Source organism: Harpia harpyja, chromosome 13 (assembly GCF_026419915.1).
Source record: "Harpia harpyja isolate bHarHar1 chromosome 13, bHarHar1 primary haplotype, whole genome shotgun sequence".
Classification (NCBI taxonomy): domain Eukaryota; kingdom Metazoa; phylum Chordata; class Aves; order Accipitriformes; family Accipitridae; genus Harpia; species Harpia harpyja.
The window spans coordinates 22,550,813-22,562,331 of NC_068952.1; the positions used below are offsets into that span (position 1 = coordinate 22,550,813).

At 42.3% G+C, this 11,519-nt stretch overlaps 1 protein-coding gene across 4 annotated transcripts in view; it reads right to left on the reverse strand.

Annotated features, from left to right (window-relative positions):
* Positions 1-11,519, reverse strand: part of DAAM2 (dishevelled associated activator of morphogenesis 2) — a 211,930-nt gene that overhangs the window by 42,205 nt on the left and 158,206 nt on the right. For all 4 annotated transcript variants that reach the window (XM_052805722.1, XM_052805723.1, XM_052805721.1 and 1 more), the window contains 5 exons: positions 11,230-11,368; positions 9,724-9,782; positions 9,109-9,293; positions 7,844-8,155; positions 1,664-1,771 (listed from right to left, as the gene is read on the reverse strand). In XM_052805722.1, coding sequence (XP_052661682.1) covers positions 1,664-1,771; positions 7,844-8,155; positions 9,109-9,293; positions 9,724-9,782; positions 11,230-11,368 — 803 coding nt within the window. The remainder of the gene's footprint in view (positions 1-1,663; positions 1,772-7,843; positions 8,156-9,108; positions 9,294-9,723; positions 9,783-11,229; positions 11,369-11,519) is intronic.

Genomic DNA, 11,519 nt, shown 5'->3' on the forward strand with positions numbered 1-11,519 from the left:
CCGAGTAACAACCGGACACCTATACGGTTAAAGTTGTTCTCCCTTTATTGCCCAAATAGCGTGCTTATATACCTTGTCAAGCTAAACATCAGCTGTCCACGCGCCAAAAGCTAAAATATAATTGGTTATACTATCTCTGTCCACGCGCATAAACATAGGACACAATTGGTTATACTAACTCTGTACACGCGCCTAAACATAGGACACAATTGGTTATACTAAAACATGCGAAACTTGTCTCAGCCTAATTGGTTAAGATAAACTGCCGAATTGAGGTTCTTCGTGCCAAGTTCCCTTTATCTTGGAATGTGCACCTGTGTTCTTCTAATTGGCATCTTTCTTTTTTTGTCTTCTTGTTTATTCTGTTCAAGGCCTTCTAAAGGCGTCTGGAATACTTTTGCGACCGTTAGCTAAATATGTGTCCACAACATGGCACCTTGATGCTGCAATGGCCACTCATGTGCACAGATGACAGTCTCGCTACTTGCAAGACAACTGGGAGCTCACCACCACAGCTAAGCTGTTGGCACAGGGTCTAAATCCAATCTTGTAACAGCGCTGAAGTTTCATGTGCCTTTCTTCCCTTCTGTGAACTAAGTTCTTGTTTCAGGGAATGAGCTTTACAGAAAGAGAGAGGGAACCACTGAAACAGCAATAGCTATTTGCAGGAGCAGAATGAGAAATGAAATCTCATCATGCAGTGGGTAACATCACATTCTTCACAGTTCAAGTTGGGATGCTTATCTATGTGGCTGTGAGCTAGTAAATCAGAACAGTTATTCATTATGTTTATTGGATTAGATAGAAAAATGAGAGAGGGAAAGGAACAGATGGAAAGTCCAAAGACAAGGAGTTTGTTTGTTAAATTTAAGGTCCTGAATAAGTTAATGAAGTAGTCATCATCACTGTAAGGCTTAATCATAAAGGCTGCTTATAGCAATCATGTCTGTGTCTTCTCCTAATACTTCAGAGCAGTGATCCAATTCTGTAGAGTACAAAAGATTGAATTTCTCCAAACATATTCCAAAAGCAAAGAAAAGCTGGGGGAGTTCAGGGAGTGCAAGTACAATCCCTCTCCTGCTAAATCTCATTCAGCAGAGATAGACAGATTGAAGGTGACTTACTTTCCAAGAAAAAGAGGAGGGAAAAGAGACATTCTAATAAATGGCTGCTTTTAAAGTATGCTGTTTATGTTATAATCTGTAATTTGGACAGTTTCTGTCACCGAGCCAGTTGGGTCAGTTGGCTGTTTAAGAAAAAATAAACAAAGTGAAAGCTAATTCAGTCACCTTGCTCGGTACTCAGGCAACTACAGACTTTTTCTCTGGAAGAATGGGAGAAACAGAAAGATGGATATCAAGCATGAATGTAAAGCCCAGGAGCTTTTGAAAGCTAGTGGCTGCTGAGATCAAATAGAGCATTACCTGTTGGGAGCTGTTGCTCTGAGAGCTGCTCATTAGTATGAAGTACGTCAATAACAGAAGGTTATACTCTGCCCTATATGTCCTCTGCACTTCTTTTGGTCTTGTGATTTTTTGAACAGTGGCAGAGCAGCAAATGATGCAGCCTGACTGCAGGTGGACAAGGGCCCAGATCACTGTCATGTGTTCTTTCCTCCTCCAGAAATTCGCAGAAGACAAGGTGTGGAAGAGTTCACCCCTACCTGGTGTCTCTGATACGCGGAAAACATCTTCTCAAAATCTTCTAGATCCAGCACCTTGAATGCCTTTAAATCATCAATCTCATTCCAGATTGTGCCATGGATTCTCTCCTGAAAGAAAAGGTCATATTTTAATGAGACAGCAAAAGGTTTTAGCTAAGAACTTCCAATCCCATTTGGACAGATCATTCTCTCCTCACTGGCCATATTCCTATGTACTACTGCTGTCATTTTAGAGGGCACGCTTTGTTTCAAGAGTCAAAGGAGAAAAAAATAGTGGTGTGGTTTTGGTGTTTTGTTTTTTTTTAAACGTACTGAGTATTTTGTATTTTTCGTCACAGCAAGCCTCTGATGAAAGGGCACAGTCCAAGACTAGCAGACCACATCTCAAGCAATATCCATGATCCCACAGTACGATTCCTTTCAAGACTGGCCATCTCTCTAACACAATAATTGTGGTCATGCTGAAAGAAGTGTTACCATCACGAGGAAAAAGTTTAGGAAGGGCACCGATGCATGACAAACCCTAGACGCATCTTCCCTTCTGCAAATTTTGCCAGGTTCTGTTGTAAAGCCCAAAGGGTGTGTGGTTTTCATTCTGCCTGCCTGTAAAACTAGTTTAAGATTTTATTTTATTTTACTTTTAAGGCTCTGAGTCTTTGAAGTCTAATTGTTTCCTATTACATGATCTCCCCTGTCTACATGAGTTCTTTGTTGACTCAGATAGACACAAACTATACCCAGATCTCTGAAAGAGCATCATCCACACTAACTGGAAATGTTCACAACCATGTGATACACTATCCTGAATGCCAGGGAATCCTAGCTGTACGGCAGATGATTAGCATGGAGGGAGACAGGCACAGAGTCCTCCTCCAACTTTGCTGTCCACCAACCCTGGATGAAATAAGCTCTTGCAGTATATGAATTAGCTAATCAGCAGTCATCCTAAACCAGTAGAAGGCCTTGGGGTCTCCTGCTAACCTTCTCAGGACAGATGTCTTTGCCAGCAAAAAAGGCACAAAGATTGAACTACCTTCTCCTTCCTACTGACTGTTAAGGTGCATGTTGTGTGGGACAAGCTTGGGGCGATTACCCATTCAGAAAAGGAAAACTTGCTCTTCACACCTGACAACATTGTCTTTCAGTTCATTTAGTTAATGAAGTGTACATTTCTTTCACTTTATTAACTGGAAAAATAAGGAAGGTGTTGATTAAAAGAAAAAGGAAATGGACAGAAGGGATTGTAAAAAGACCTAAGCAAACCCCAGGAAGTGAAGAGCCAGCAGAACACTGATGCAGAGAAAGCCAGGAACAGCAAGCAATAGCAATGAAACCCTCACACAGGCTCCAGCTCTGAAGTACCTGACTTGTACCTACACAGCATAGTGCATTAACACTTCATTATCAGAACTAATTAGGAACAGGCTCTACTTCCTTTTCACAGTCATCAAAGGAATGAGGGAAATGTGCTAAGCCACAAGGCTCAAGGAGCAAGGAAAAAACCTGATGGGAGGATGAAATAGGGGGAAATAAAAGTGTGAAGTGTTCTAGAGGAAATTCCTGGCAGGGCAGATACTGTGGAGGGAAACTAACATCCTCCCTCCACAGGCAGCCTGTGAGTGCCTGAGGGCAAGGAGGGGTGTCTGCAGTGCTGCAGTGCTATTTACAGTGAGAGCATGTACTAGATGGGAGCAGCACCCACCCCTGAACAGGCTCACCAACATCATTGTATCATTCCTTGCAATCAGTGTGGCACTTCTTTCCATAGTAGGAAAAACATCATGACCCTGTGACTGTAATGTGACAAACAAGTCTGGGAGGCTCACCTCAGCCAAAGGAATAGGAGACAACGTTAATTTTCATTTTATCCTAACCCTGAACTCTACTGCCAACCTTAGCCAGAAACATCCAGGCAGAGTGCTCATTCTCCTTTGATTTCCAGGTTGGCTTTATAAACTTTGGATTATAAATCCTGAGGGATGTATTTGAACAGCAGAGCAGTTCTCAGAGTTCCTCACTGTTTCAGATTGTGCCATCAAACACTGAAATGGAAGAATATTTCTTGACAGGAGCCAGTGGACATGACTTCAGGAGCAATCCTTAGAGTCATCATTGGGATAGAGCCCTGAGCATGCCAAAAAGCTATACGCTGTGTTTGGCCGAAGGCTGGATGTGGCTCAAGAGACAGCTACTCATGAGAGTCTTGCCCATCTACCTGTCCAGCTGCAAAACTCTCATGGGAGTGAAGTTCCTCTAGCAAAATGGTAGTACATACTAGGTATGGAAACATTATTGGAACAAGTATTGACAAGGCATTTGGTCCATGAAGCTGAGTTTCTGGTATGTTGCATTTAACAATTTGCTTGCTGGAGCTGCTGCAGTTATGTCATTCCACCTTTGTAACGAAGCCCAATTTGCGGAGAGACCTACCAAGATTAGAGAATGACAGCGTTTCATGGAGCTGCAAATCGTATCAAGCTGTCCTCTGCTACATCTAACAGGTGATTTTATTTACCCTGAAAGATAAATGGTGATACTCTGCCAGCCCCCAAAGTCCATCATGCCTCAATAACCTCACAGCATGAGTGAAAACCTACAGTACTTTGGGAAAGCCTTTCGTTTGTCCTGCAGGTCCAAAGAAACCATAGCAACTGTGAGTGTTCTGTGAATACTAGAGCAGGCAATCCTGCTTATTAGTAGGTTAATATTTGTAAAATATTAACCAGCAAAAAGTGGAGCAACTTAAAATTTTAATTCATAATTCCATTATGAATCTGAAAAAGGGATATGAACAGAGTGTGTTTTTCAAATTTCTCCCTTGATATCAGATCCTTTCCCCAGTGTAAGAAAAATCCACTTTGAGCAAAATTGTATTTTTGGCATGTTTGTTAATTGAGGCAGCTGTTTTATCTCACTGTAGGACGAGACACCACCAAGGCTATCATGAGTGTCTTCACACTCAGATTTTGTAGAAATCTTTCCATTAATTTTGAATCTCTGGCAGCAGTCCTGCATCATTGTTTGCCGTGATCCTCAGGCTGCTTTTAGGAAGAAAGTTCCAGAAATCAGAATCATCAATAACATTACAGAAACATTAAAAAAAAAAAAATTAGTGTCAAAATGAACATTTTCTGTTTATGTGATTGGGGTTTTCGGGGTTCGATGTTTTGGTTTGGTTTTTTTTTTAATCCTATGTGGTATGTAGAACAAATACCTTTCTTCTGAGACAATTTCACCGAAGTCTATTTAGGGCTGGCTAAAGAAAGCCCCTTTCAGATCATTGACTAGAGTCATTACGAGCCTGACTTTTAATGGGAAGCTGCTTCTCCATCCATGAGAAAACAAGGAGCGCAGCTGAAGGTTGACTTGATTTACTCTGGTAACTTCAAATCAATATGTTTATATTTATTAAAGAGGTAATTATATTAATCCATACTTCCAGTGTGCTTGAAACCAGTTCATCATTTGGATGAACCATAAATGTCTAGTCCCTGTTTGACCTTGGATGTTGTGTAAAATTCAGAGTGAGAGAGCAAACTCCACTTGCTGTCCAGAAACAAAGAAAGGGATCTTTCCAGGATATTACAGTGGTTACATTGCAATATCTTTTTCTTAAAAAACAGAGATCCTTGGCACCAGCACTACTGTAGTGCTGTATAAATGGAATTTACAGACAATGCTACAGTGCTGTATGAATGGAGCTGTGGTGTGCAACGGCTTCATCAGAACTCAGTCCACCCATGCAATCTAAATGGCTTTGCCATTGATCATCAGCTCACATCAGAGCTAGTACAAAATCTTTAATTCTAAAAGGAAATTAGTGGGTTGTTGGAGTTCCCTTGTTAGAAGCATGAATATTTTCCAGTCAAACCTTTTTTTGTGCTGCCCATGGGAACTGTGGACAAACTGTTATTTTCAACTGCTAAGAATTTGAATATATTTGATCATTCTCCTAACACCCAACAGCTCAGTCCTTTCCTTCCAAAGACAATATCAGTATTGGGAAAAAAGGTGTCATGTGAGTTGCCCTGGAGAACAGCCTTGATTCCACTACTGAGAAAGTATATTGCAGACAAATCCCTCTCGGCCAGCCCCGTCCACACTCCTCTCAGCCTCTGTTGGCTTTCTCTTACTCCCTTGAGGCAGGCTGCATGGACGGAAAGGGATTCACTCTCATGTGGGCTGCCTCAGTCCCGGGATCATCTTCACACTGAAGAAACCTTAGGAGAGACACTCTGTACTAACTGCTTTGAGAAGGATGGTCTAAACAGTATGCAGAGATACCTAAGAGGAGAATAACATATTTGACCTGGCTGCAGCCCTAAGTTTGTGTACAGCTGTGTTTCCAACACTGTGTCACCTCACCTCACTGTGTTGCGTGGTGCAGACATGCCTGTGCTCTTTGCTAACTAGACCGGTCTTTTAAAAAAGAAAAACATAAACATGCCAGATGTATTTTTCCTCAAAATGTTTTTGTGGGGAAAACTTGCATTCATGTGAACTGGAAGTTAAACACTACCATGAACCACAATAATACTATGCGTACTTCCAGGCCTGTTTCCCATGCTCAAAAACTTGAGATACACTGCTCCCAGCCAGTGTGCTTGTTGTGAGTCTTCATTCATTCAAGTATGGCTACTTTGACAGTTCAAGAGAACACCACAGAAGTGCTGCAATGGTAACAAAAGGCAAGATGAGGCCATCGGACCTACCCATGACTTTGCATTCAGAGGATTCATATCCATGTGAACAGAAAGAAAGTGTCTGGTACTGAAGCAGGGAACCTAGGATAACTGATGAAGATGGCCAAAATGTATTGCCTCCTCCAGCAGTCAGCGGAATTAAATAATTCCATAACAAAGTGCAACCCAAATAACAAGGCAAGCCACCTGTAACTGTACCACAACCTCTGCAGTTCTGCAAAGGCCTTACTAGGTCAAAACACTAACACTGGCAAACACCCCAAAATGAAGCCCCCACCCTCTTATGCCCCCTTTTCCAACTATTCTGCCTTCCTCAAAATAGCATCTTTTACCCAACTTACCACCCAAGTCTTCAATTTTATTAGCACAGCTGCCTTCACTCCTAACCAGAGGGCAGGATAAGCCTACAGTTACTGTACACTAAACAGAAACACCTGTGACTCTCTCTTTTTCATATACATTCATATATATACATATATTAGTTATTATTTCTTTTCTTCAGAGGACTAAGTACCATGTTCTGCAAAGGAAAATAAATCCCCATCCATACATTCTCTCCCACACCCCCCACGTGGCCTTGACAGACAAGCACAGACGGTGCAGCAAATATTTCACTTCACTTTATTTTAAAGAAAATGAGAAAGAGGGAGAAAGAATTCTTGTGGCATTCCAGAGGTCCCTGGATACTCATTCCAAATGCCGGAGTTGGGCCCTGGTTGAGTTGCAGTCTAAAAGAGAACCTGGGTTTCTAGGCAGCCATCCAAACTCAACACAAACACTTTTTTCTTTCTAAATCAGTTTAAAAAAAATTAAGACCTAAAGAGAAGGGGAGGGGGGAAAAAAAAGAGAGAAGGAAGAGAAAGGAGTGGAGCGGAAGGAGAGGCAACCAAGGTAGCAGAAAATGAGTGCAACAGGAAGAATCCAAGTCCCCTGTTTTTCTTGCCAATGTGGAGTTTTATCACCAAGAGACAGAGTTGCAAACATGCAAGGAGAAGGGCAGCTTCCCTCATGGCCATGAACAAATGGTGAGGAGAATCAGGCCACATTTCTCTCCTTGGTGACAGCTCCTGCCATGGTAGAGGAGGCTGGTTTTGGAGCTGGTTCTCACCACGTTTTGCTCACATTGGCTCTGGACATCCTTTTCTCTGACGCGCAAGTGAGGGCAGCTCTGGCACACCAGTCCTGGAGATGCCCAGCTCTGGCTTACTTATTCAGTGCCACTACAGCTTTGCCTAACCGACAGCATGCCCAGATCTACTGCAGCTCAATCTAACCAGTACCTTGGTCATCACAGGAGATATGCTGCACTGCTGGAGAACTGGGGAGACTCCCTGAGGACAGTTACTGACTCCTACTGAGCTCAGCCCACGGAAAGCTACAATATCACTTGCTTCTGTCACCTTGCACTTCATGGCATTAATCAACACCATCATACTTCAAATGTAAATTAATTGCTGAGAGTACTACAATTTCTTACCTCACTCAGCTTAGCCCAGTTGAAGGATTTCAGTGGGTGTGAAGGCTGTGGGATAGATTTCTTCTTCAGGCTGGTGCCACTGCTGCTGAAGGTAGTTGTTGAAGGGGATGGCATTCCCATGCTGAAGAAAGGTGGTGCTCCTGGTGGGGGAGGAGGTCCTCCTGGAGGAGGTGGTGGAGCAGGAGGAGGGGGACAGCTGGAGAAAGGCAGAGGAGGTGGCAACGGAGGCAAATTCTCAGACATGTGAGAAGAGGACAAAGCTAATGGGCTGCCAGGAGGGGGTGGGGGTGGGAAGGAAATGCTGCCCCCTTGCTGGAAAATAAAAAACACACAGAAAAAGAAGGCAGTTTAAAAGGCACAATAACTCCATGTTGCCAGCTGATGTGATTTTATTATAAGCCTCAAAATACTTGATGTTTTCTTTAAAGCCTCCTGCACTCAAAGCCATGCAATAAAGGGAGGAATCTCGGCTTTCATTTAAGAGAAAGTTTCAAGCCCTTGAAGTTGTGGAGAAAAGCTTGGAAAAAGGAACCATAAATGGCTCAGAAAAACAGAAAGCTAGTAAAAGAAGCCAAAATGTATTATTTTCCCCTTATGTATGAAAAAAAGAGAAAAGTTCAATCTTACGAACTTTTGAACTCCTGGGTTTTAAACCTCAGGGTTTGAAATACTGAATACCTGTCATTAGGCCCCACTAATGCAAAGTAGGAGAGGGGAGGAGGGAATTAATCTGCTTTCTGCAGTGTCTAACTTCTCAGGGCTGTGTCCTGGCAAGTTGAGGCTCAGGCACTCTGCCGGGACAGAAGGAGCACCAAGCAGTAGGGAACAGCTGCAAATGTCACTTCTGCAGAGCTCCCAGGCAGTACAGATGCTCTTGAAGCATGACAGGAATACTGTTTCTTCACTAAATTTGCTTTCATATCTGGGAGCTTCTCTCTATTCCACTGAAATTACAAGGAGGGCCACCCCACTCAGCAGTAAAAATTATAGCTGGAGGAGGACATGTGTGCCTCAGCAGCTCCTGCAAGGAAGGTGACTGAGGAGAAGGAATGGAGCAGCCCATGCATTATCCATTTTACACCACAGCCCAGGGATTTTGGTCTCAGCTAAAAGCTGAGCATCTTCTAAGTATTCATCTTTGTAGCTGGCTAGGCAGACTCTCTCTGTACAGACCATAGAAAGTGTTTCACTCATAATGTGCTTTTGTTCATCATTCACTAGTTAGCAGGCTTTAAACAAGGATAGGAAGAGTCCCAGTCTCATACCGAGAACTCATTAAGTTGAGCCACCAGGTCGTTCATCTGGTCCCGGGTCTGGCGCAGCTCTAAGGATTCCTTCTGCAGCTTGTCCTTCATTTTGTTCAGTGTCTTCATCATTTCATCTTTCTCCTGGGTCTTTGTCTCACATTCCCGCTCCTTCTTCTCTAGCCTGCTCATCAGCTCAGCATGATCTAGGGAGAACAGGTAAGTGGGGCTGATGAAATAAAGCTCATGAACAGTCCCTGAAGAGATGCAGGTTATGCTGAAACAAAGCTGACAAATCTGTCAGTTCAACTGGGGATGTATAATCCCCAGATATTTCCCAGAGTAGGAAAAAGAAAGCAGAATCTGGCTTTCTTGACAGTGATCTTCAGTGATCAAGACAGCAATGCCCAAGTTTCACTTAGACTGTAAATCACTTCATGCGAGGACTGAGGGAAGCCCCATCCTATGAAACACATAAACTGATCACCATGAGACAAAATGTACTGGAGGGAGCAAAGCAGGGTTTGTCCGCAAAAGGAAAAGTTGTGCCCACCTCTGCTTCTCACTGCTCTGTGACTGAGTCGGGATTAGTCTTGCCCCCTCTTTTGCCTCCCCAAGCACAGAGGATTCACTCACCTTTCCGAAACTTCTCTGCCTGGTCCCTCCACTGCTTGACTTCATTTTCATTCACCAGCCTGAAAGGTGAAATCAGGTAATTTAAACTTGTTCTGAGCTACCCAGGCTGAAAGGCAAGTGGCCAATATGTGTAGTGATCAGCAAAAGGCAACCTGGTGAATTGACATGTTTATACAGAATCATACCATTGGTCAGTCTGGTTCCAGATCCTGATCCTTACTGTAGCCAACAGTTAATATAAATTTGATGGCTTGTTGCTCAAAGTCCTGAAAAGGGATAAAGGAATGCCTGGGGGAAAAATCCTGCTATGTTCCTGTCTTCAGGTAGTGCCGTTAAAGTGCCAAGTCTACTTATTTTGAAAGAGAGAAGTCATCACTAAAACAATCATAGCTGCTGTGGGTTACAAATTACACCACCCTTAATATGAGACCAGATTGCCATCTTTTTTTCTACTTTCTGTGGTTCTATTTTTTCTTTCTTACAAGGAGGGAGGATGCTTATGTATTGGGTAATATATCAGTAACAAGGTAATGCTCATATCTCATACTGGCACAGCTATTTCCTATTACTGACTGAAAATATGCAGGGCATGCTGGGGATTGATTAGATATGCAAAATGAGGAGTAGCTATGAAAGTAGAAAGGGAAGATTAGGCACGAGGTCTACAATGAAGTCTGATATCCAGACAGACAGAAAGAGATCAACACCAGTGTATCTTTCCATGATAAGAAATCAGTTTTGATTTTGGCTCATGCCTGTAACAGGAGGGACTGTAAGATTTTTAGTACAGTAGAATTTGGTTTCATATGAGGCTTATGTTCTATAAAATGCCTTTTTCAATGGATAATTCAGAAATTTAATGGGCCATGAATTACCTGCAGAGGCAGATGAATGCAATGAAGAGTCCAAAAGTTTGGCTAAAAAAGGACTGAAAACAGGGAAGTTGAGATGAGAGCCAGCTCATGTAGCTAGACTTCTCAAATGGTGCATCCTATGGGAAAAAATAACGGTAGTGCCCTCAGCCAAGTCTGTGGGTGAGAGCATGCAGACATTTTATGAAGAGGTAAAAGGTTTTGTGTGCTAGGTGGGGGCTGCTTTCCACTATTTGAAATCTTTCTAAACTATGTGCTCATTAGTGAGGAATGAGATCTAAGTAGAGATGACCACTTTTTTTTTTTTTTTAAATCAGTGAAAGCTTTCGTCAATATTCTGAATGAAAAAAGGCACATGAGGAAGCCTTGTTATAATATCATGGGTATTTCTGCTCTTCTAACTAGCTTAATATTTAATAGAAATTAGAAGCCAAAGGCAAGGACTTTGCTAGAAAATACTGTCTGGGTAAGATGTCATTAGAAGGAAATTATTTAGAAGACTAACAAGACAACAAGAAGCTGTAAGGTAAAATCAGAAAGTCCTCAGATATGATATTTTATTTACTAAGCACCTGCATACTTATCATATTTTTATACCTGCATAACAGAAATAAACAATAATAATGCCGCTTACATTTTAATAATATTTTTGACATTGAAGTTTTCCAACGGAGCTATATCTGGATCATCTCCTCGTTCATCCTGAAGAACCATTTGTTGGAGTATTCTGTCCAACAGCTGCCACTGCTGGAAGTTTCCTCCACTCCTCTTATCTATATGGAAAAAGACCAGCCCATAAGAACTTCCATTTCCATGCCAAAGTGCACAGACCTGCCAACAGACTGGCATTCCTTCCTTTCCACCTTCCATGTCAATCCTGTACGTAGTAAATTATAGAACACAAGGCCTAACCCCAAAGTGTTG